A 25,802-nucleotide genomic window follows, 5' to 3' on the forward strand; every position below is an offset into this window, starting at 1 on the left:
CCCTAGCGCCCGTACCTGGCCAGGATCTTGGAGACGCAGCCATTGGACACCTGCAGGATGCGCGAGATGTCGCAGGGCCTGGCGCCTGAGTGCGCCAACTCCACGATCTTCTGACGCGTGGAGTCTGGCAGGGGGCGGCCGTTCACATAGACGCCCCCCAGCTGGTTTATGCCGCTGTGGCCTGCAAGGAACACCAGAGAGCTCGGGGTTAGCAGGACACCGTCCCCGGACACTCACCTAGCAAGGATCTTGGACACACAGCCATTGGACACTTGAAGAATGCGGGAGATGTCGCAGGAGCGGACGCCAGAGTGGGCCATCTCCACGATCTTGTGGCGGATGTGGTCCGGCAGCGGCCGCCCGTTGACGTACACGCCGCCCATCTGGTTCACGCCCGTACCTCCTGCAAGGATATCGCGTCAGTAGGCCCTCGCCCGCCGCCACACTCGCCAGCCGCCTCTCCACCACAACATGACATAATGAGGGAGACATAGCGAGGAATATTAAGGAGACCTCAACTGTTGACTATGGAGAAAGTTTTGATTAGAACCAGACTGCGCCAGGAAGAGAGGGGCGTGCCGGGCCACCTGGCAGCTGGGGAGCCGGTGGCGCCGGTAGGTGACTGGCTGGGGGTTAGGAAGATTAGCTGACTGATAGAGAGTGCAGTGTGGAGGTGGCAGAGAGGCGGAAGGCCGTCTGACCGTTCCTCACCTGTTGTGTGTGTGTGTGTGTGTGTGTGTGTGTGTGTGCGCGCGAAGGTGTGCGTGTGCGTGTGTGTATTTACTGGTGCATACTATATGATCACGACATTCACATATTCACAACATCCACAAACACGCCCCGCTCAGCAGCCATCCACACCCCGTGCACTGTCTGCCCTCACACACTTCAGATAACTTCACAACACCACACCATCTTGACCTTCCCTCCATCATACACACACACACACACACACACACACACACACACACACACACACACACACACACACACACACACACACACACACACCCTGACTGCCTCCATCTTCATGTCTTACCTACGAGCTTGCTCTACCTCTCTTCACCTTCCTGACACCCCCATACAACCTGCCCTTAAAGTTATCGTAGAGCAGCCAACCAGTAGTTACCTAAACCTGTCAGGACTCTACCTATATGAGGAGGCAGCGGCGCCGGCGGGAGTCTAGGGTCGAGGCGGGAGTCTAGGGGCGAGATGTAGCATTCTGATGTAGAAAGAAATGGGAACAGGTGAAGCAAACCATGGAGTAGGTGTGTCGGGGAAGAAGACGGGATACATAGGAAGAAAAGAGACACAGGTAGATGAGAAGATAGAGGAATAACAACGGAATACATAGGAAGAAAAGAAACAGGTAGATAGTAAGAAGATAACGGGAAGAAAACGAGATAGATAAAAGGAAGAGAAATGGGTAGATTATAAGTAAACGGAGTGTAAAAAAAAATTAATAGACGCTGTAAAAAGAAAGTTAACGTATAAGAAAATAGAAAGAAAAGTGAGGAGATGAAGTAGGTTTGTAAAGCAAGTAGATAAGAAGAAAAGAAGCAAGGATAAACAAACGACGCGTAAGACAAATTAAGAAGCTGAAAGGAAAATTGACAAACGGGAATAGAAAAGAAAAGGAAGGAGTGAGGAGATAACCAAGGTGTGTAGAGCAATAGGAAGAAAAGAGGCAAAGAAACAAATAAACAACAAACAAATGACGTGCAAAACAAACTGAGAAGATGAATAGAAAATTGACGGACGAGAATAGAGAAAAAAAAGGAAGAAATGAGTAGGTAAAACAGGTCTGTAGAGCAAGAAGAGAGGAAGAAAAGAGGCAAAGAATCAAGTAAATATGAAACGAACTTAGACGCTGTGGAAAGAAAGTTGACGTACGAGAATAAAGAAGAAAAGGAAGAAGTGAAGAAGATAAAACAATACAAGTAACCTAACCTCCCCAAACGCTGATGGCAAAGAAGAGGGAATCAGCTAGTCTGTGTGAGAGAGAGAGAGAAGGACCGAGGCAAGGCGAGTTGGCGCGAGAAGAAGAAAAAAAAAAAAGATGGACAGACGGACAGGAAGGCGAGGCGAAGAACAGGTTGACTTTCCTGACCCACCCCGCCAGACACGCCCTCCCTCCCCTCCCCCCCTCCCCCCTCACCCCCACCCACCCCTTCCGAAGCCATACAAATCATGAAGCGATAAAGACCTACCTCACTTACACACATCTTGACAAAAACCTTTCTTCCTTCCCTCTTGCGTCATATCCGTTCCCTTCCCTTCCTTCCCTGTCCTTCCCTTTCCTGTATCTCTCTCTCTCCCTCTCTTCCGTCCAGCTCCTTCCTTTCTTGCCTCTCCTCTCTCCTTTTCTTTTCATTCCTTCCCTTTTTCTCCTACGTCTTCTTCATTCCATATAACCATTCCTCTCTTCTTTCCTTTCCATTCCATCCTTTTCTCTTTTTCTCTCTCCCTTTCCTCTCTCTCCTCTGCCGTCCATATACCCTTTCTTCCCCCCTCTTTCCTCTTTCCTTCTTTTCCATTCCTTTTCTTTCTCTTCTCTTTCTCTCCCCTTCCTCTTTTTGTTGCGCCTTTCAAACCCTTTCCTCTTTTCTTTCCTCCTTCTCTTCTTTCTTTCCTTTCCGTTCCTTCCCTTCTTCTCCGCGTCGCCGCTTCCGTTCCGACACCGGTTCTTAACGGCGAGGAACAAAATCAGAACCTCTTAAGCCTCTCGGATCCTCTCTCGGGAGCGGGAGAAGCGGATCCAATCGTCCATTTCCGAGTCTTAAATCACCTTCGTTTTCAGCAGCTTCACTCACTCACTCTCACTCACTCACTCACTCACTCACTCACTCACACATTCACTCACTCACTCACTCACTCACTCACTCAGTCTTTTTTTCTCATCTCGTTTTCTCTCTCTCTCTCTCTCTCTCTCTCTCTCTCTCTCTCTCTCTCTCTCTCTCTCTCTCTCTCTCTCTCTCTCTCTCTCTCTCTCTCTCTCTCTCTCTCTCTCTCTCTCTTTAACTTTCCTCAATTTCCATTTCCGCGAACGTTTCCTTTCCAGACACATCGCATCCTTTGACTCCTCCTCCTCCTCCTCCTCCTCCTCCTCCTCCTGCAACTTATCCACACGGAAGAATCACCTTTAGCGTGTTTGGTTCACTCACACAGACAAACGAAGAGGAAGCGAATGGCGGTCTCTTTTTTTTCCTTATAATTTATTCTAACATTTCTATCTTCTTCCATCTCATCCTTTCCGTCATTCTCCTTTTGTTCTTTTCCTTCCTGAAACGTAAATGGTCCAATGTCGGGGAGTTGAGGAGCTTGTGTCTGATTCTTAACCCTTTTCTTCTCCTCTTCCTCCTCCTCCTCCTCCTCCTCCTACTGCTAATCTTTCTCCTACTATTTATATTCTTCTCCCACCTCCTCTGCTTGTTCATCCATCTCTACCCCATTTAATTTTCATTTTCCTCCTCCTCTTCCATTTTTTTTCCTGGCATATGTCCCCTTTCTCATTATCTTCCTCCTCCTCCTCTTCTACCTGCAACTTCTTCCTTTTATGTTCCCTTCTCATTCTTCTACTCATTTTCCATTTTTTTCCTTGCCCTATTCTCCTCATCTCCCCTTCTCTTCTCCCCATCCTTTTCTACGCTCCCCTCACCTTTACTTCCTCCCTTACCCCATCCTCTCCCCACCTCATTCTTTATATCTTCCTCCCCTCCCCATTCTTTCCTACGCAACTCCACTTTCATCATCTCCCCTCATCCTCCTCCTTCTCTCCCTTCCCTTCTCAACTCATCTCCACCTCTTTATCTCCCTTTTTCTCCTCTATTCTTTCTTCCCACTTTCCTTATCTCCTCCCCTCATCCTCCTCCTTCTCTCCCCTTCTCAACTCATCTCCACCTCTTTATCTCCCTTTTTCTCCTTCATTCTTTCCTACGCATTCCCACTTTCCTTATCTCCTCCTCCTCCTCCTCCTCCTCCTCCTCTTCCTCTCCTATCTTTTCCTACTCATACCTTCCTTTCTCCTCACCGTCTTCCATTCCTTTCCTACTTATCTCTACCTCTTTCCTTCCTCCCTTACCCCATTCATTTCACTTTTTCCTCCCTTTCTCCTTCCTTTCTCAGTCATCCCCACTTCTTTCCTCACCCTTAACCTCTTCTCGTGCTCATTCTTACTTCTTTTCTTCTTCCCCTACCTCATCGTTTCCCCTCTTCCCTTCCCTTCCTCACATTCCTACTTCTTTTCTTCCTCCCCTACCCCATCCTTTCCCCTCTTTCCTTGCCTTCTTCCTCTTTCCTTCCTTCCTCACCCCCATCCTTTCCAGACTTTCCTCACCTCCCCTCTTCCGTCCGTAGTCATCCCCTCCTCTTTCCTCATCTCTCCCCTCCCCCCCTCCCCCCCCTCCCCCCCGGCGTGAGGGTAATCCCGTACTCGGCGTCACCCTTACGAGGCTTCTAAATCTCAGGCAAGGAGATTGAGGAGCCCCGAAAAAAAAGGACTTAAGACAAAAACCGACAAGGATCCTCACGCCCTCACGGAACCCGGCAGGAAAAAAAAAGTACTTACGTGAAAATTAGAAGGAAAGTAACGCTCCCTCCTCCCCCCCTCCTTCCTCCCTCTGTTTTTTTTTTATTTCTCTTCCTTTTTTTTTTCTTTTTTGTTTGTTTTTTTGTTTCATTTTGTCTTCTCTTCGTTTTCCTCTTTTGTTTGGTTATTTCCTCGCCCCTTTTCTATGTATCTTCTACTCTCGTTTCTCCTCTCTTTTCTTTTCCTTATCTCTCCTCTCCTTTCCTCTCTTTCTCCTCTCCTTTCCTCTCCTCTCCTCTCTCTATCCTCTCCTCTCTTTCTCCTCTCCTTTCCTCTCCTCTCCTCTCCTCTCTATATCCTCTCCTCTCTTTCTCCTCTCCTTTCCTCTCCTCTCCTCTCCTCTCTTTTTCCTCTCCCCTCCTCTTCTTTTTCCTCTCCTTTCCTTTCCTCTCCTCTCCTCTCCTCTCCTCTCCTTTCTTCTCCTCTCTCCTCTCTTTCTCCTCTCCTCTCCTCTCTTTCTCCTCTTTCTCCACTCCTTTCCTCTCCTCTCCTCTCTTTCTCCTCTTCTTTCCTCTCCTCTCCTCTTCTCTCATCTCTACCCCATGCTCTTCCCCCCACACACACACGTTAATGGCGCCCGCGTGGGATTTGTCAAAAATTGTCAATAACATTTTCTTAATTCTAGATCACGGGTCATCCCCCATCACTCCCCCTCTCTCCGTCTCTCCCTTACTCCCTCCCTCCTTCACCCACTCCTTTCTTGGTTCTTTCCTCCCCATTTCCTCTTTTCTACTCCTCCTTTTATGTGTTTCATCACTTCTTTTCTTCGCTCCCTGCCTCCTTTCCTCCTTTTCTGCTCATATATATGCCATCCCTTCCTTCTTTTTTTCCTCTACCTTCTATCATTCTTTCCATTCTTTCTATCTAATTCGTCCATCCCCTTCTACTTTCAATTCCCTTTCCCTCCTCACCTCCCCACACTCATGTCTGTTCTCCATCTCAAATACTAACTCTTCTTGATTCATTCCTCTTTACCTCCGTCTCGTGTTTCTCATCCTTTTTCCTCTCTTACACAACTCCTCCTCCCATACCTCCATCTTACTTACTGCCTCCCTCCCTCTCTTCCTCTGTTACGCTCATCTCTTACATCTAACCTCTCCTTTCCTTCTTTTACTTTCCTTTCCTCTCCTTCCCTTTCCTTTCCATTCATTCTCATTCTTTTCCATTCCATTCTTTTCCATTCCTTTCCTTTTCTTTCCTATCCCTTCCCTTTTCCATTCCTTTTTTTCCTTTCCTTTCCCTTCCCTTATTTCCTACTCCTTTTCCATTCTCTTTCCTTTCCTTCCCTTCCCTTCTTTTCCCTTCCCTTCCCTTTCCTTCCCTTCCCTTCACTTTCATTTGCCATCCCATCCCTTCCCTTCCCTTCCCTTCCCTTCCCTTCCCTCCCCTCCCCCCCCCCCCCCCATCACCTGTCCCAGCGGCCGGCAGGTGTGTTGGCGCTACTGTTCCCGCCGCTACTAATAATTCAGGCGAGTGTTTGACTAAATGTTGAACTCGACGCAGGAGGCAGCGGCAGAGGCGGCGGGTAAACATTATAGTGTGCGTGTGTGTGTGTGTGTGTGTGTGTGTGTCATATAGCAAAAGCAAGCGGCGATAGATGAGCATTACCTTTTTATTAACAAAGTACGTGAAGATAGAGAGTAATGCAGGAAGAGGAGGAGAGAGGAGGAGGAGAAGGAGGAGGAGGGAGAAGAATAGGACATAGAGATGAAAAGAGGCAGGAGAATCATGTGAAATTGAAAGAGGAAGGAACAATTACCACAATAGACTCAAAGAGGGGGAAGAGTTTTTTTTGGGGGGGAGGAGGGGAGGGGATGGAGAGGGAGACGACGGGAGGAGGAAACGGAGAAGGAGGAGAAAGAAATGAAGAGGATGAGAGAAAAAAGTACGAGTCGAAGGAGAAAATGAGAAAGTATAAGAAAACAAAAAGGATAAAAGGAAAAAAAAAAGTGTGTGTGTGTGTGTGTATGTACGTGTGTGTTTAACAGCCTGAACAAGTGAGTGCGTAATAGGCGCTTTAATAACCATCAGTATTTCTAGCATGTCAGTCTGTTGTATTCTTGGAAGCGGCTCTGGGTCTCGAGAACGGCGCTACTGAGAACCTTTAAGACAGTATTGGACGCCTCGACACGACCCTCCCTCTACTTGGTCTGAAGGGAAACGTTTGAAGGATCCGCTGATAAACGTTTTACATGCGTGACGTTTATTGGTGGGTGTTTTGAGGGGCACGAGAGAAGTATATTGTTGTGTCTCAGGTTTCAAATTTTGCTCTTTTTTCAAGCACTTCAGGTCCATATTCCTACACGTATCGGGGTCCCATTACGACCATCTTCCAAGGCCATAAGGATGATCAGACAAGTTTTCATGGGTAGTTTTCCCGCTCACGATGCAGACGGCGTGTAAAACTATCACTAGGATCATGAAAACACTCCCAGATACTTATACGAAAGGCTCTTCAAACAGGCAAATTGAGGGCCCGATACCTTTAAGAGTACAAGCTTCACTCTCTTCATTTTATCCTTCTTTCTTTGTATTACGTCCGTCATGTGTCCTTCAAATCCTTAATAGCGTCGTCTGTGTCATTCTGTTTCTCCTATTACTGTTTATCGTCCTCTTAGTTTCCCCTATTCTCTTCTCTCTTCTTTCCGTCTGACTCTTCCTCGTCTCCCTCTTTCCCTCCTCTCCCTTCCTCCCTACGGCCAACGCAGTAAAAACAATCCCACAATGGTTCTTCCTTTTCACAACGCCCCTTTGTCGTGTCTCATTCCGAAAGCTCAAGAGGAGGAGGAGGAGGAGGAGGAGGAAGAGTAAAAGAAGAATGAGGAGGAGGAAGAGGAGAGTAAGAAAAAGGAGCAGGAAGAGGAGAAGGAGTAAAATAAATGGGAGGTGGAGGAGGAGAAGAGAGAGAAAAAGGAACATTAGAAAGGCAGGAGAAAGAGGAGGAGGAGGAATAGTAAAAGAAGAATGAGGAGGAGGAAGAGGAGAGTAAGAAAAAGGAGCAGGAAGAGGAGGAGGAGGAGGAGGAGGAATAGAAATGGGAGCAGTTGGAAGAGGTGGAGAAGGAGAAGAGAGAGAAAAAGGAACATTAGCAAGGCAGGAGAAGGAGGTGGGAAAACTAGCAAAAAAAAGGAGCAAAATAAAAGAAAGAAAGCAGACGATTAAAAGGTTACAGGTTAAAAGTTAAAGGCTAAAGAACGAAAAAGAAAGTACCGCGTAGGCCAGAGAAGAAAGGAAGAGAAAGGGAAGAGATAGTTTTGTGGTGAAGGAAGGAAGATAGGAGGAAAGATAACCATGAGAGGGGAGAGGAAAGATAAAAGAGGGAAGGAGAGGGGAGGGGAAACAGCAGTCTGGAGGAAAAAGAAAGGAGAGAGGAGAGAAATGGGAGGGTGGATCATCGCGAGAGAGAGAGAGAGAGAGAGAGAGAGAGAGAGAGAGAGAGAGAGAGAGAGAGAGAGACGAGGGGAGGAAGAGAGGAGAGGAAACAGTAGAGTAAGCAATGGGAAGGAAACACAAAACAAAAGGGAAAAATAAGTAAAATTGTGAGACATGGAACTGTAAAGGAAGTTAAAGAAAGAAGGAATCAAAACAAAACCCTAAGAAAAGGAATAATGCGATAATTGAAGAATACCACGAGAGGAAAATCTGAAACGGGAACGCGAAACGGAGGAGAAAAAAAGGAGGAAAGGAGGCAGAAGGGACACAAGAAGCAAAGAGGAGTGAAAAGAAAACTGAGGAAGAGGAGGAGGACGATAAAAAAAAACACTAAAACAAGCTTCCTTGCTCTAGAAGTCTGCGTCACTCTTTGAGCCCTCGACGGCAGGAGCATGAAGAAGAGGCGGAGAAGAAACAGGAGGAGGAGGAGAAGGGGGGAGGAGGTGGTGGTGGGAGGGTGTCGGGGTTAAAAGAAGAGGGAGGGAGGAGGTGAAGGGGTCACGGGGTCGGGGATCAGAGGAGGCGGGGGCCGCGAGACAAACACGACAACTCCCCGCCTCTCTGACGGTCACTGTCGCAACTTCAGGAGAAAAAGGGAAAAATCATGTTGAGAGAGGCGAGGGAGGAATGCGAGGGGAGGAGGACAGGGAGGAGGCGTGGGCAGGGAGGGGGGCGGGGTGGGGAATGAAGTGTAGTAGTTTTGGAGAGGGGGGGCGTTGCGGGGAGGTGTGGGGGGCGGGGGGCGAGACAGTCAACACGAGGCTCCTCGCGGCCTCACACACACAAACACGGGCCGCTTTCATCGTCACTCTCGCGCCGGGTTTTCAAAAGTGTCGGCGCAGCAGCAGCCAGGCCAGCAGGGGGTGGGGTGAGGGTGCTGCCGCTCTCCGCCCCCTCCCCTCTCCTCGCTGCTCCCTGGCACCCTCTTTCTCCTCTCCGGGATAAATAATGAACTTTTCCCAAGGACAACTTTTCCAAAAAATTCACCTACGCGAGAACACCTTTTCTTGAACACTTTTTCTTTCGTCGCTTCGCTTTTTCAGTGAGAAGCTTTTGTAGGCGAGGGCCATTGAGGAGGCGGGGCGGCGGAGGCGGCAAGGTTGGCGGCCCCGCTCCCCGCCGCGGCACTCCGGCCCGCCCCGCCGCCGACGTTGTCCCCAGTGCCACAGAAAAGTCGCGGCGGCCCGGGCCGGCGGCGCGGCCTCAATGGCGCCATTGTCGTGCTCGCTGCTCGCTAATTATTTTCAAACTTACGCCTCTGTTTGAGATGCGAGGAGGAGAGGTTTGACAACGCGGACCCCTGGGGCGGCCCGCGGCCTCAGTGGCACAGCTCCCCCTCACTGGCACCCTCCCCTACCCGCCCCCTCCACCACGCCCCGCCCCCCCTTCCCACGCTCCCCTCCCTCTCACCTCCCTCCTTGCGTCCTCCCCGCCCTTGCCTCGCCCTCGCCCTGAATTACTGAAACGCATCTTTTCGAGGTTAATCCGGCGGAGGCGCGACACACAAGGCCCACACGAAGAATTTTAATTAGCGTAGCACCTGTGTGACCTGTCAGCCCCCGCCCCCCCACACTGGCCCCACCTTGAACTGCTGCTACCCCCTTCTTTTGCTACTGTTACTACTACTACTACTAATAATAATAATACTAATAATGATCATAATAATAATAATAATAACTAATAATAATAATCTCTCTCTCTCTCTCTCTCTCTCTCTCTCTCTCTCTCTCTCTCTCTCTCTCTCTCTCTCTCTCAAAGAACTCCCTCCCTCTACAATCTACATCCTCTTTTACTTTCCCTCCTTATGCCTTTTCCCTTTCCTCCACGCACCGTCCGTCCCTCGCTCCTCCCTCTTCCCCCTCTCCCTCCCTCTTCCCCCTCTCCTACCCCTCCCCAGACAGGCCATGAATACCAATGTGTTTTATCAATGTGGATCTTCAGTCGATACGAGGTGGTGAGGCTGCAAATGTTGAATATCAAATAATTCCGAATGTGTGAAGCTGGCGGGGTGAAGGGGCGAGGGGGGGCGGAGGGGAATGGGAGGGTGAGGGAAGGGAGGGGAGATAGGGGCAGGTGAAAGAAGAGGGGAAGAAGGGGCGATGTTCCCTTATTCTCGTTCCCCTTCCTCCTCCTCTCCTCCATTCCCTTCCCTTCCCTCCCTCCCTCCCTTCTCTTTCTCCCTTGTCATCCCTTGTCGTCCCTTCCTCCTCCTCCTCCTCCTCCTCCTCCTCCTCCTCCTCCTCCTCTTCCTCTATCATCCTCTCTCTCTCTCTCTCTCTCTCTCTCTCTCTCTCTCTCTCTCTCTCTCTCTCTCTCTCTCTCTCTCTCTCTCTCTCTCTCTCTCTCTCTCTCTCTCTCTCTCTCTCTCTCTCTCTCTCGCGACAAAGAATATTTCAAAACTTAGATATTCAGCAGAAATTTCTGTTATATTGTCTCTGAAATCAGGGACCTCGTGGCCTGCATATGAATGTTAGGGAGAAGGGGGAGAGGGGGAGAGGGGGAGTTAGGGGCGAGTGGGGAAGCGTGGGAGAGGGGAGAAGAGGAGGGGTAGAAAGGGGAAGAGGAGGGGCAATAGGGGTGGGAGGGAGGTGAGAGTTGACAGAGATAGAGGAAAGGAGATGAAGGGAAGAGCCGTGAATGGAAAATGGTGGCGGGAAAAATGGAATATGTAAAACGTGGGATTCGTGGGGTGAAAAGGATACATATAAATGAAGGTAGAAACAAAGAATATGATAAAGAAACGCGAATACAAGTGATATATTGGCAAAGATAATGACAATAAAGACGAGAACCATAATATTCATCAAGATAATAATAAGTATAAGAAGAACAAGAAGAAGAAGAAAAATAAGAAAAACAGCAACGTCAACAACAATAGCAACGACTGAAACTTAAAAAAATAAATTAAAAAGACGAATAAATAGAAAAAAAGTACAGAACAAGAAAGCAAAAAACAAAAACAAAAGGTCGTAAATAAAAAAAGAAACGAAGGAGCTCTAAAAAAAATTCTGAGACTTAGAGAAAAAGGAAAGGGACGAGAGAGAGAGAGAGAGAGAGAGAGAGAGAGAGAGAATATTTTGAAGGTGTCAGCCAATCGATGGATCTCATATGTGTAACTTCCGGAGCTCCTCAGATTTACATGCGAGGAGGAGGAGGAGGAAGAAGACGAAGAGGAAGAGGAAGAGGAGCAGGAGAAGAAGGAAGAGGAGGAGGAGGAAAATAAAAAAATGAAAAAGATGAGAGAGAAAAATAAGGAAATGAGAGATACAAAAATATAAAGAAGAGAAGGAAGAGGAGGAGGTAAAAAAAAATGAAAGTGAAAAAGGAAATGAAAGAGAAGAAAACTTATAAAGAAGAAAGTTAACAAAAAGAAAAAATATATAAATAGAGAAGTATGAATAAGCAGTGAAATGAAAAGAAGGAAGAGAGAAGACGTGGGGGAGGAGGAGGAGGAGGAGGAGGAGGAGGAGGAGGTGAAAAGATGAAAGAATATAAAGAATAAAGATGAGGAGGAAAAAAGGAGAAAACTCAGATCGAAAATGGAAAACAAAACGACAAGACGAGAAAAGAAAAAAAAAAAAAGAATCACGTGTTTGCGAAGGAAGAGAAAAGGAAGAAGTGAAAAATAAATAGGAAAAGAAGAAAAAACAGAAATAAAACTGAAATTACAATAGAGAAGTCAAAAGAATTACACACACACACACACACACACACACACACACACACACACACACACACACACACACACACACATCTACAAATAGTTTACCGAAGAAGAAACCGAAAAGGAAAAAAAATAAGAATGGAGGAGAAAGAGAAGAAAGGAGAAGAAGATAAAACGGAACAAAGAGGAGGAAGAAATTTGGGAAGGAAAAAGCGACTTAGCGACAAAGAAAGAAAAAAAGGAACAAAAAAAAGCATACACGATTTAAAGGATTTGAACAGAACACAAAGAAGACAGGAGAGAGAGAGAGAGAGAGAGAGAGAGAGAGAGAGAGAGAGAGAGAGAGAGAGAGAGAGAGAATAAAGAATAACGAAGGAAAAGATCTTAAGGATATAGAGGGGAAGAGAGCTGAGGGAAGGAAGGAAGGAAGGAAGGAAGGAAGGAAGGAAGGGATGAGGGGCGGAAGGAGGAGTGAAGGAGAGAGAGAGGGAGATAGAGAGAAGGGGATTATGATGAAGTGCGAGGGGAAGGAAAGAAAAATGGAGGGGAGGGGATGAGGAGGAGATAAAGAGGGGCGATAAACAACAGAAAGAAAATGTGTATATGGAAAAGAAAACGAGACAAAAGTTATGAAAGTGAGAAGGGGAATGAGAGGAGGAGGAGGAGGAGGAAGAGGCGGAGGAAGAGGCGGAGCAAAAGAAGAGGGGAATTAACTTTACCAGAGGAGAGAGAGAGAGAGAGAGAGAGAGAGAGAGAGAGAGAGAGATTAGTTTAATGAGGTAGTGATCGGCAACAAGAGAAAGAAGAAGGGCAAGAGGGAGGGATGAAGGGAAGTGGAGGACGATACAGGAGGGAGAGAGAGGAAGGGAGAGAATGAAAGGGAGGAAGGGAGGGAGACAGAAAGGGAGAGAGAGAAAGAGGAAGCACTTGTGTGGGATCAATTGCTTTTGAGGGGAAAATAAAGACTGGAAAAGTGACTCGGTGTGTTGGGCTGCAAATCGTTATGTTGCGTCTTTGTGTTACCTAACTTTGGTATTGGTGGCGTTTGTGTTGACAGTGTTGCCTGGCTTGACTTTAATCTACGTCAGGGGAGGTTTGTGTTGAGTTAGGTGAAGTTTGTGTTGAGTATGAGTTAGGTGATGTTTGTGTTGAGTATGTGATAGGTGAGTTTGTGATGAGGTTTGAGTTGAGTTTGTGTTAGGATAGGTTTGTGTTAGGTGAGGTTTGTGGTGAGTATGTGGTAGGTGAGTTTGTGTTAGGAGAGGTTTGTGTCGAGTTTGTGTTAGGAGAGGTTTGTGTTGAGTATATATGTGGTAGGTGAGTTTGTGTAGAGGTTTGTGTTGAGTTTGTGATAGGTAAGTTTTGTGTTGAGGCTTGTAGGAGTTAGTGTTAGGTGAGGTTTGTGTTGTGGTTTAGTGTTGTGTTAGGTGAGGTTTGTGTTGAATGTGTTGCCTGGTCTTATTTCTTTTCACAGTGAAGGAAGCTGCTCAAGGGAAAAAAAAACAAAGACAACACAAGGTCCGTTAAACACTGCCCGTATAAAGTTAAACAAAACTGAGTGTCCAAAAGAGAGGTCAAGTGAGGCTCGGTGTTGCTGTTACGTAATGAATGAATGAATGCGTGATGAATGAAACGTAATGGAAGCCTCAGATAGGATAGAATTAACACAGGTATCGCCACGTCGTGATAAGTTAGATTACGTTAATTAAAAAAAAGTGTAAGGTAAATATAAACCTCTTCGAACTAACAACCCACTTTAAAAACACAAAACAATAACAAAAAAAGAGAACATAGCAAGATTACGAAACAAATAACCTCGCAGAAGGACTAGAAAAAAAAACATAAGGGAAATATAAACCACTTAGAACTAACCCAAAGAATAAACAAAACAAAACAATAACAAAAAAAAGAGAACATAGCAAGATTACGAAACAAATAACCTCACACAAGAACTTGAAAGAAAGAATGTGTCGAGGAAGACCGTGAGAGTGAGGGAGATGAACGTAAGCGTAATTAAGTTAGATGTAAAGGGATGAGCGATGTAACGCTGGCTTAGGAGAACTCTCAGAAACGAAACTGAAGGAGAAGGAGTAGGGACAGCCCGGCCAACATTTAGAAGCCATATTATAGAGATTAGAACTGGAAGGGGATGGAGAGAGAAGAGGAAATGGGAAGTGGAAGGATGAACAAAGAGAATAGCGAGGATAAGGGATGCTTAGGGAAGGAAGAAGCGATGAGAGAAGATGATAGAGAGAGAAAGCAATGAGAGAATAGAGTATGCAGAGAAATAAGAAACAAGGAGAGTAGAATAGAGAGAGAAAGCATAAACAGAATAGCAAGAATAAGAGAAGTAAGAAGCGATGACAGAAGAAAACAGAAAGAGATAAGGATGAGTTAACAGAATAGATGAATGAGAGAATAGAATGCGAAGAGAAGTGAGAAGCGAGAAGAGAAGAGAATATAAAAGGGAAACACAAACAAACAGAAATGTGAAGAATACGGAATACGTACAGAGGGAGGGAGGGAGGGAGTGTGAAGAAAGAAAGGAGGGAGGAAGGGAGAGAGAGAGGGAGGGAAGGAGGGAAGGAGGTAACGCTATGGAGGGAGGGAGAGAAGGAACATGACAATAGTGTGACGTTGATACCTCTTTTGTCGTGTCTGGGAGAGAGGGAGGGAGGGAGGGAAGGGGACGAGAGGAAGAGGAAGAGGAGGAGGAGAACTTGAAGAGGAGAGAGAGAAAGGGAGAGGAGGAAATATTATAGAAGATGCGAGTACGCGATGTAACTTATAAATGCAGGGAGAAAACAATAGTAGAGACAGACAAACAGACAGGCAGACAGATAGACAGATAAAGACAGACGGAAGAGATAAGAAAAAAAAGAATAATGAAGTGAGAAAAGGAATAGGAAAGACGAAAGATAGAGGAACACAAACACATATTATTTCTTTTTAGTAACGATAAAAAGAAGCGGTAGTAAGAGGAAGAGAGAAAGAGCGAGATAAGATTTTGAAGAGAAGGAGAACCACAGAAAGAGACAAAGAAAGAAAGAAAAAAAGAAAGAACAAACAAAAGAGGGAACAATGAGAGAAAGAGAAAGAACGGAGATAGAGTTACCGCACGGATGAATGTTAAAGAGAAAGAGAAAAAGAGAGAGAGGGAAAAGAAGATTAGGAAACGCGATGACAATGTGAAGATAAATTTAAAGGAAAGGAGAAAGGATGACATGGAGATGAAGGAGAAGAACAAAGGAGAACAATGAGACTCGGAATAAAGCGTGAAGTGGAACATATGGGAGGAGAGGAGGAGGCTGCGAGAGAGAGAGAGAGAGAGAGAGAGAGAGAGAGAGAGAGAGAGGGAGAGGGAGGGAGTCTACAGTTGTTCACTCTCCCACACTTGATTTTTGTTACAGTAGGGGAGAGGCTTGCTAGTGTGAAGTGGAGGAAGTTGTAGTGGTAGTAGTAGTAGTAGTAGTAGTAGTGGTGGTGGTTGTGAAAAGATAATAGTTAATGGTGTAAATCTGTTCTCTCTGTCTGACTCTGTCTCTCTCTCTCTCTCTCTCAAATAACTCCTCCAGTAACGAAAAAAAAGTAATGTACACAAACAGACCCCCTCTACACACACACACACACACACACACACACACACACACACACACACACACACACACACACACACACACACACACACACACACACACACACACACACACACACCTTAAGCCTCATAGTCCCAAGTATTGCCAAGGGAAAGTCGCTTCTATATCACCTCTTTTCAATTTTTTTTAAAGCCCATCCACTCCTACTCTCTCTCTCTCTCTCTCTCTCTCTCTCTCTCTCTCTCTCTCTCTCTCTCTCTCTCTCCCCATCCTCACCCCTTCTACCCCTCTCCCCTCACCCACTCCCCTCTCGCCTTCCCCTCTGATATGATCCCGAGCTGATCTGGTTTGGCAAATGGGGTAGCAAGTGCCGATGTAACACGTTAATTCTAAAAAAAAGAGGGGAAAGAGGTGGGGAGAGGCAGAGGGGAGATTACGGAGAGGGGTAAGAAGGGGAGGAGGGGGAGGAAGGGTGGGGAAGATGAGGGAGAGGCTGGAAAGGGAATTTAGACGAAAGGGGAGGAGGAGAAAGAATGGACACACACACACATACACACATACACCTATAAGGATGCTTAGAAAGGGAGAGGAAATGAGGGGACAGGAGAGAAGGGAGAAAAAAGGGGAGGAAAGAAGGGAGGGGATGGACTATTAACGAGGAAGGTATGGAAGGGGGAGACGAAGAAGGAGGAGGAGGAGGAGGAGGAGGAGGAGGAGGAGGCCAAGCTAAGGGTGACACAGGTAAAAAAAAAAGTAATGAAACGAGGGGAAAAAATGCCAAATGAACTGCCACAGAAAATGGTAAATGATTCAAAATGTTAGAGTACAGGTACTTACCGAGAGAGAGAGAGAGAGAGAGAGAGAGAGAGAGAGAGAGAGAGAGAGAGAGAGAGAGAGAGAGAGAGAGAGAGAGAGAGAGAGAGAGAGAGAGAGAGAGAGAGAGAGAGAGAGAGAGAGAGAGTAGTTAAAGAAATTAGAGAGAGGATTAAGGAGAGGATTGAGGAAGAGGGGAGAGAAGAGGGTTGAGGGAGGGGATTAGTGGAGAGAGAGAGAGAGAGAGAGAGAGAGAGAGAGAGAGAGAGAGAGAGAGAGAGAGAGAGAGAGAGAGAGAGACAGACTTAAAGGTATCGGAAGCCAACTAAGAGTCATGGAGAGAAAACTTACACCCTCCTCCTCCTCCTCCTCCTCCTTCTCCTCCTCCTCCTCCTCCTCCTCCTCCTCGCTTAAAATATCTATACAGCAGTCTATGATTTTTCCTTCCCTCAAATAATAATAATAATAATAATAATAATAATAATAATAATAATAATAATAATAATAATAATAATAATAACGAAGACAATAACACACACACACACACACACACACACACACACACACACACACACACACACACACACACACACACACAGCATCCATGTATATACTAAAAAATGAGAAAAATAAAAACGATGTGTGAATACCAGAGGATGACTGATGATATTGGATGTATTGGTGTAGTTGAGGAGAGTGGAGTGGCGGGTGTAGTGACGTGACGTGTAGAGAGAGGAGAGGTTGGGGTGTCTCGTACGTTAGATAATGAGAGGCAGACAGGTACAGCATAAGGTAACTGTTATAGGTAAAGATAGATAGATAGGTGTAACACAAAGTAACTGCAGTAGAGGGTAAAACGTGCAGGTAACTCGTTATAAGAAAAGTTGTAGCGTGCATTAATTAGGCAGACAGGTAGACAGGTGTAACATAACGTAACTCAGTATAGGTTAAGATGGGCAGGTAACTCGGTAGAGATAAAAGCGTGAAATACAAAACATAGCAATACGGGTTAGCAGGTGTAAGGAAAGATAACCCAGTGTAGGATGATTGAGGTGTGAGTGTGTGTTGATTATGCTGCAGGAGAGATAGGCAGGTGTGGACAACAGGTAAATCAGTCTGTACCTGTGGCATAGTACTTAGGGTGTAACAGGGTGAAGGGAGTTAGAGATTAGGGTGATAGTGAATTAATCATGGTACTATTTCGAGGTGTACCCTGAGTGTATATAGATTTAGGGTGTAGCTGTTTTAGAGTGCAAAGATAGGGAGGAAAGTTTGGGTGAATGCTGAATAGAGTGAGGGAGTGTCTAGGGGAGTAGTGTGAAGGGTGTATAGCCAACCAGGGTGTTAAAGGGTGTAAGATAACATTGCTCAGGGTGAAGTGTCGATAAATGGGTTGAAGCTCCCTAGGGTGACGATTCTGAGGGAAATATAGATGGAAAATAATACAAAAAGGGTGTTCAGGTTGAAATATTGCTTTGGGTGACGATTATAAGGGTGAAACTCCTGGAGAACTAAAAAAACAAGGGTGATTTAAGGGTGAGGAAAGAGAGTACTGTGAAAGGTTGACGTTGTGTAGGGTGACGGTGCGTGCTGAGGGGGCTGCCAGGGTGAACAGGGAGGGCAGGGTGAATATGGCAGGAGTGGCAGGGTGAAAAATAACATAGCATCAAAATAAGAATGTACTGTGATGGGATGACGTTGTGTAGGGTGACGGTGTGTGCTGAGGGGGCTGCCAGGGTGAACAGGGAGGGCAGGGTGGGCAAGGCAAGGTGTGGTAGGGTGGGCGTACCTTTATGGGGCATCGCGAACACGGTATTGGTATCCTGCCGGGCAATCGTGGCGGTTCGTGGGCTGGAAAGAGAGAGAAAGGGGTTTAGGGCTGTATTTTTAGACACCATCGCTTCTCACATCGACTATTTCTAAAGGTCAAAGAGGGGATCAATCGAGTTTTCATGAGTGTTTTTTAAGGTTCATGGCACAGAAGAAGGGTCAAACTACCACCAGGGTCATAAAACTACCCATGGAAAGGCCTACAGCTCCTACGAAAGCCATGTCAAATATGTGAACTTGGGCGACGAAATGTTTTAAAATATGACCCTAAAAGTCTCGTGATGGTGGTGGTTGTGGTGGTAGTAGTAGTAGTAGTAGTAGTAGTAGTAGTAGTAGTAGTAGAAGTGGTTGTAATAATAGTAGTAGTAGTAGTAGTAGTAGTAGTTGTAGTAGTAGTAATAGTAGTGGTTTAATAGTAGTGCTACGAATAATAATAGTAGTAATCGTAGTTGGAATTTAATTAGAGTAGTAGAGGTAGAAATAGTAGTATAAGTATTACAAAAATTCTCCATTACTAAACTTGATCTATGTATTACGTTTGACCCATTTAAACGTTGACTAAGGAAGAGTATCAACGGTGGGAAACCTTTTTTTTTTTTCTTTTACTGTTTCATTTTTCTATTTCTTGTTTATCCTCATTTTCAGCAATTTTTAGCTTTTTTTTCTTTCCATGTTCATGCTCTCGTTTTATTTCTTCCTCCATTTGCCTTTATCCCTCCGTTTTTTTCTCCCCTCTATTCATTATCCCTTTTCCATAGCTTTCTTCGATTCTTCCTCTTCTTCGCTCTTCGTATCCATGCCTTGTTTCTTCCACTGCGTTGCCCTTTCTTCTTGCGTCTCATCCTTCTTTATTTTACCAGTCTCTTTCTTCCTTCCCCCTTTCCCCGCCCTCTCTCTCGCCTCCCTCCGCCCGTCCTTCCTTCTTCACCTGGATCGATACTCAAATTAAGCATCCAAAAAAATTGTGTATTAGAGGCTCCTTCATCTCCCCTTTCCCGATCTTTTCTTCCTCCTCCTCCTCCTCTTCTTCTTCCTCCTCCTCCTCCTCCTCCTTCTACTGCTGCTACTGGTGTCCTTCCTTCGTTCTACCACTTCTCTGCTTCCTTTTTTTTATATGAGAGAGAGAGAGAGAGAGAGAGAGAGAGAGAGAGAGAGAGAGAGAGAGAGAGAGAGAGAGAGAGAGAGAGAGAGAGAGAGAGAGAGAGAGAGAGAGAGAGAGAGAGAGAGAGAGAGAGAGAGAGAGAGAGACACTTGACCTGGCTGGGATCCATTGTTGCGTCGGCGTTAAATTATGACTCAATCACAGCAACATCTAGAGGAGGAGGAGGAGGAGGAGGAGGAGGAGGAGGAGGAGGAAGAAGAAGAGGAGGAGGAGGAGGAGGAGGAGGAAGAAGAGGAGGAGGAGGAGGGCGACGACTCGTGACATTTTTTTGCGCCCCACCCTCGTATGAGATTAGATAGATAGATAGATAGATAGATAGATAGATAGATAAAGAGGGAGTGAGAGAGAATGATAAACGAAGAATAATATAAGTAAACGAACATATTATTTTTTTTCCTTCCTCTTCCTCCTCCCTTCCCTTCTCTTCGTCTTAGGGAAGGAAGGAAGAATAAAAAGAAGATGGAAAAATTACAACAAAAAAAAAGTATATTAATAAAGCTATCGAAGGAAAACGACGAACAGGGAAGATCAGAATTCGTGGTGGTGGTGGTGGTGGTGATGGTGGTGGTGGTGGTGATGGTGTTGGTGTTGGTGGTGGTGGTGGTGGTGTTGAGAGGGCCACCCACCACCTTAATCACCTCCCCTATACGATTTAACGCTATTGTATGGTAATGGTGGTGACTCTTTAACCTCCTCCTCCTCCTCCTCCTCCTCTTCCTCTCTTCATATTTATTCTCATCCACTCCTTGTCATTCTCCTCAACTTCCTTCCTTCTTATCTTCCTCCTCCTCACGTTTTTCCCTCCTCCTCCTCCTCCTCCAGCTCTTCACTCTCATCCTCGTTTCTCTCCTTCTCTTCCCTTCCTCTTCCTCCTCCTCCACACACAGAGCATAAAGAGATATTTGTAAGGGCAGAGAACGTTAGCTGAACAGGGGAAGAAGAGGAAGAGGAAGAAGAGGAAGAGGAGGAGGAGGAGGAGAGGAAGAGCGGAGTGCCTGCCTTTAAGTTATGTAGGAGAGGAGAGGCAAGAGGGGAGGAAGCGGAAGAGAAAGAATAGGGAAAGAGGAGGAGGAGGAGGAGGAGGAGGAGGAGGAGGAGGAATAATAATATCAGCGGAACTCGATATTCCTTTTCATCTCAAACCTTCTCAACCTCTGCTCGACTCCCTTCACTTCTTCCTCCTCCTCTTCCTCTTCTTCCTCTTCCTCCTCCCTAAGAACGGTCACTATTATCACTCTCTGAAGCCCTTTTCGCCCCGTTCCGTTGTGTTGGGTCGTCCCTGCCCCCCCCTCCCCTTCACTCCCCCCTTCCCCCCTTCACTCCTCCCCCTCCTCCCTTCCCATCCCCCTTCCCCATCCCTCCTCCCCCGCTTCCACTGAGTGTCTTCACCCACGCCTCGTCACGAACACTTCAGATCCATGCACTCAAGCGTCTTTTTTTTTTATATGCATGTTTTAACTGTTTATTGGAGTGTACTCGTGGTTTGACCGAAGGATTTGGCTGCGCGCGCATTCACACACACACACACACACACACACACACACACACACACACACACTCGATGCTTCATTCTTTTGGTGTGTGTGTGTGTGTGTCCAATTTACCTTGACCTTTCGTGTAGGTATGAGTGCGTGAGAGCTTGTTGGCGAGGTGATGGAAGGGAAGGGAAGCGAGGGAAGGAAGGGAAGGGAAGGAAAGAGAAGGAGTTGGGGAGAGAGAAAAAGGAGAGGTGCTACTGATGATGATGATGTGTAAGTAATTGATGGTGATGATGGGCGTACAAGAGTCAAAGATGTAGATGAAGACGACAAACAAATACCTGGCTAGCAAGGAGAGGTGATAATGGTGGTGGTGGTGGTGGTGGAGGAGGATATTGACTGGTGTTCTAGTGGTAATGCTTGCGATGTTGAGGCTTAGCTAGTAACTGCAGTGGTGGTGGTGGTGGTGATGGTGGTTACTGATTGCTTCTGGGAATGATGGAAAGAGGAAGGAAGACTAGTTTGCTATTATTGGTGGTAGTGGTGGTGATGGAGGTATGTTTAGTTGGCCGTTATTGGTAGTGCTTGTGTTGTTGTTGGTGGTGATGGCAGTGAAGGATACTGACTGCTGCTGGAGATGATAGGAAGGGGATGGATAGCTAGTTGGAGGGGGGTGTTTGGTCGGCTGTTACTGGTGGTGCTGGTGGTGGTGTCGGTGGAGGAGGAAGAGGCCGATCGAGTTCCCAGGTCCGAGACACACGCCGGCACACGCCACAACAATACCAATACTCACAATCAATACGGAAAGCGACGTCAATCTAGACCAAAAAGACGGAGGAGAAGACCCGGGGAGCGGCGCGGACTGGGGCGGGCTGGGGCGGGGTAGAGGTAGGCGGCGGGGGACCACAGCCACCCTCCCTCGCCCCTCCTTCCCTGCCCCCCTGGCCCCCGGACCCTCCTTGGCCAGTCCATTACGCCCAAATGACCCAATAACCCGAGTCCGCCGTCCGCCCGCACAATGGACGCCGCCGCCCACTCCTGCCGACGGATGTGGCGTTTGAGAAGCTCGTTTGTGGCCGTTTGGGGAAGGTGGTGTGTGTGTGTGTGTGTGTGTGTGTGTGTGTGTGTGTGTGTGTGTGTTATGACCCATTTCACTAGTCGGTCTTTCTTCCTCTCGATACATTTTCATTCTTTTCTTCTTTCTTTTCTATTTTGAACCGCATCGCAGGACTACCATACGCTTTGTGGCCTCTTCCGTGCGACGTGTTTGGGGTTGACACGCATGGTGGCAGGTTATAAGTGTACCCTCCATCTCCCCTTCCCATTGCTCTCTCTCCTCTATCACTTCCTTCTCTCTTCCCCCTTTCGTCCTCCTCCTCTTCCTTCTCTCCTCCCCCATCGTCCTCCTCTTCCTTCTCTCCTCCCCCATCGTCCTTCTCCTCTTCCTTCTCTCCTCCCCCATCGTCTTCCTCCTCTTCCTTTTCTCCTATCCCATCGTTCTCCTCCTCTTCCTTCTCTCCTACCCCATCGTCTTCCTCCTCTTCCTTCTCTCCTACCCCATCGTCCTCCTCCTCTTCCTTCTCTCCTACCCCATCGTCCTCCTCCTCTTCCTTTTCTCCTACCCCATCGTCTTCCTCCTCTTCCTTCTCTCCTACCCCATCGTCCTCCTCCTCTTCCTTTTCTCCTACCCCATCGTTCTCCTCCTCTTCCTTCTCTCCTACCCCATCGTCTTCCTCCTCTTCCTTCTCTCCTACCCCATCGTCTTCCTCTTCTTCCTTCTCTCCTACCCCATCGTCTTCCTCCTCTTCCTTCTCTCCTATCCCATCGTCCTCCTCCTCTCCCTTCTTCTCCCTGGGTTTGGGGCGACAGGTTACTTGCCACTTCTCTCTCCTTAATCTCCTTTCTCATTTTCCTCTTTCCCTTCTCACCTTAATATTCCTCTTCCCAATTAACTTTTCTCCTTCCGTCCTCACCTCTTTATCCTTTTTCACCCTTCGTATATATTCCTGTTCTCCTTATTCCTGTCTTCCTCTTCTTCCCCTAACTTTCACGAGTCTCTTCTCATCCCTTTGTTCCTAGCGTCCATCCTCCTCCTCCTCCTCTTCCTCCAGGCTCGTCAAGACAGTCGCGTGATTGATTGCACCTCAGATAATGCAATTAATTACTTCACAGATGAGCGAAACACCTGTACGTCTTTACCTGCCCGCGATGAAGAAGGGAGGAGGAGGAGGAGGAGGAGGAGGAGGAGGAGGAGGGTCAACATTACCCTCCATTATCACCCTGCGGTCATCGGACACACCCCAAGAAGCCGGGTTTTTGTGCCACGCGGTTTTGTTTACCAGTGTTGTGACTTGGCCAAAGAAACCCTACCTGGCGGCCCTCCTGTTCCCTCGCTCATTGCCGCCTCCCTCCCTCCCTTGATCCGTCTGTCCCTCTGCTGCCTCTGTTCGCTCTGTCCTCTCCCTCTCAACGACATGTGTTTTATGATCCTGAGTTAGTTTAAAACGTTCTGGCAAGTGCAAAAGACTGTGTGTGTGTTGGGGGGGGGTGGAAGAGATTAAAAAAGAGACACATCAGCATCCTAAAACCAAAATTGTCACTTAAAATCACTTCCAGACTTAATAAAACGATTCCAATCCCTTTTTAAAAGCTCCCAAAACCCACAAATATCACTCATTTACCCCCAAAGTTATTTAACAGAATCATAAGATAACTCCCTAACTCCTAAAGATGTTCAAAACCCACAAAGATAGTATTGAAACCTATATAGACTCATAATAAACTCTAGATTCCTCCGTAACTCCTCTAAACCTTCTAAACCCACAAAGATAGCACTGAAACCCATATAGACCCTCAACAGACTGCTAGATTCCTCCCTGAGTCCTATAAATCTTCTAAACCCACAAAGGTAGTATTCAGATCTTTATAGACTCGTAACTGACTCATTAAATCCCGCTCTGACTCTTAAGATCCTTCCAAACCCACAAAGGCAGTATTCAGATCTCTGTAGACGCCTAACAGACTACTCGATCCCCCCCTGACCACAAAGACCTAATCGACGCGGCGGCTCGTTCTCACCTTCTTGCCTCCCTGACCACCTTCGGGATGTAAGATGATGCGCCTTATCAGTCTATGTGTGTACTGCCCTCCTCTCCTCCCCTCTCTCCCCTCCTGCACCCTCTTCTCCCTTCCTTCTTCCATCTCTCCTCGTCCTTCTTCTTCTCCTTCCCCTCCTCCCAGCTTCTCTACCTGTTTCTAATTTTTCGAGTTTTTTTCCATTATTTAGCCTTCTGTTTTTCTCTTCCTTTGTTTTTGTTTGGTATTTCTCTGATTATTTTTTTGGTTTGTGTTGTTTTTTGTCGTCTTGAAAGTAATGTAAAGATTTCTTATAGCATTTTTTTATTCTCTCTCTCTCTCTCTCTCTCTCTCTCTCTCTCTCTCTCTCTCTCTCTCTCTCTCTCTCTCTCTCTCTCTCTCTCTCTCTCTCTCTCTCTCTCTCTCTCTCCTACACACACACACACACACACACACACACACACACACACACACACACACACACACGCTTAGGTCGTTTCCACCCGTTCTCCCTAATTGACCCGTTAAAGTCCTGGAGAGAAAGGGAGGAAAGGGAGGGAAAGGGAGGAGGAGGAGGAGGAGGAGGAGGAGGAGGAGGAGGAGGAGGCTGTGGGTCCCTCCATGAGAACTTAAATTTGGGAATATCACCACTTTTCCTTTCTTCCTCTCCTTCCCTCTCCCCCTCCTCCTCTTTCTCCCTCTCTCCCTCCCTCCCTCCCTCCCTCCCTCCCTCCCTCCTCCCTCCCTCCCTACAACGTAAATCAGACCTTTCCTTCCACACTTTTTTCTCTCTCTCTCTCTCTCTCTCTCTCTCTCTCTCTCTCTCTCTCTCTCTCTCTCTCTCTCTCTCTCTCTCTCTCTCTCTCTCTCTCTCTCTCTCTCTCTCTCTCTCTCTCTCTCTCTCTCTCTCTCTCTCTCTCTCTCTCTCTCTCTCTTGTTCTCGTTCTCACTTTTTTTATCTATCCTCTCCCATTTCTTTCCCTCCTTCCCTTTCCCCCCTAGCTCTTCCCCTCTTCCTCGTCCCCTTCCAACCCTCACCCTCCCCGTCCCTCCCCCTCTTGCTCCCTCCCCTCCCATTCCCCTTCCCTCTCTCTCTCCCCTTCCCTTGCCACCCTCCCCTACATCACACCCATCGTAACCCCACTGAACACTGCCCACCGTCGCCCCGTCGCCCTAACTACACGACTCAGTATAATGAACAATTACAATAAAAAGCAGAGCAAATATTAACGCGAAAGGGAGAGAGAGAGAGAGAGAGGGGCGGGAGGGGAGTGCGTGAGGGGCCGGTGGGAGAAAGGGAAGGAAGGGGAAAGAAAGGGAGGGAGAAATTAGAGTGAGAATGGGATGTATATCGGAAAGGAAATGGAAGGGTGAAGGGAGGATCAGAGGAAAGGAGAGAGAGATGGTTTGAAGGAAGAGTAAGAATGTGAAGTGTAAAGGAAAGGAAATGGAAGGTTGAGGGGAGGATCAGAGGAAGGTAAAGGGAGATAGAGAGATTGTGTGAAGGAGGAGTACAGAAAAAAGCTAAAGGATGATAGGAGAGAAATGGATTAGAATCGAAAGAAGGAAAAGAAAAAGAGAGATAGAAAAGGGAAGCAGGGAAAAATGAGGGTGGGAGTATATAAGAAAGGAAATGCAAGGTTGAAGGAGGAAGAAGAGGAAGGGAAAGGGAGATAAAGAGATGGTGCGAAGGAGCAAAGAAGAAAAGGCTAAATGACGTCTGAAGGAGAGAAATGAATTAGAATGGAAAGGAGGAGAAGGAAGAGAGTGAGAAGAGAAGAAGAGGAAAACATGGAGAGAATGAGGGTGGGAGATTTCAAGGTATGTGGTGGATGGGCAAAAGGAAGAGGGAAGCATGTTGGACAGAGAATATATAAGTAAAGATGGAGATTGAGAGAGGGGGGAAAGAGAGAAAACTGTTAGGCTTTTTTTTTACAGGAGAGGAGTCAGTTCAAGGGCATAAAAAAAGGTAACAAATGTGAAAAAAAAAACCCGCTAACATAAATAATAATCCTTAAGCACTTTTTGTATCACCTAATCTATACATACATACACTTATTTTCTATTTCTACACATTTCTGCTCACTTTCTTCAACTCAACCTCACTTCTCCATCCTCTCTATCCCAATTCCCACCTTTGCCACTCTTCTTCCTTCACCCCCCC

General features: G+C 46.8%; 1 protein-coding gene across 4 annotated transcripts in view; it reads right to left on the minus strand.

Annotated features, from left to right (window-relative positions):
* Nucleotides 1-25,802, minus strand: part of LOC127001770 (paired box protein Pax-6-like) — a 160,148-nt gene that overhangs the window by 91,008 nt on the left and 43,338 nt on the right. For 2 of the 4 annotated variants that reach the window (XM_050866921.1, XM_050866922.1), the window contains exons 2-4: nt 17,883-17,944; nt 1,151-1,222; nt 238-403 (exon numbers count right to left, since the gene is read on the minus strand). In XM_050866921.1, the coding sequence (XP_050722878.1) occupies nt 238-403; nt 1,151-1,222; nt 17,883-17,895 (251 nt within the window). In that variant the 5' untranslated portion in view covers nt 17,896-17,944. Of the gene's footprint in view, nt 1-15; nt 182-237; nt 404-1,150; nt 1,223-17,882; nt 17,945-25,802 lie in introns of all 4 variants that reach the window. The other 2 variants (XM_050866925.1, XM_050866923.1) reach the window with 2 other exon arrangements.

This window comes from Eriocheir sinensis, chromosome 21, assembly GCF_024679095.1.
Source record: "Eriocheir sinensis breed Jianghai 21 chromosome 21, ASM2467909v1, whole genome shotgun sequence".
In the NCBI taxonomy this organism is placed as follows: domain Eukaryota; kingdom Metazoa; phylum Arthropoda; class Malacostraca; order Decapoda; family Varunidae; genus Eriocheir; species Eriocheir sinensis.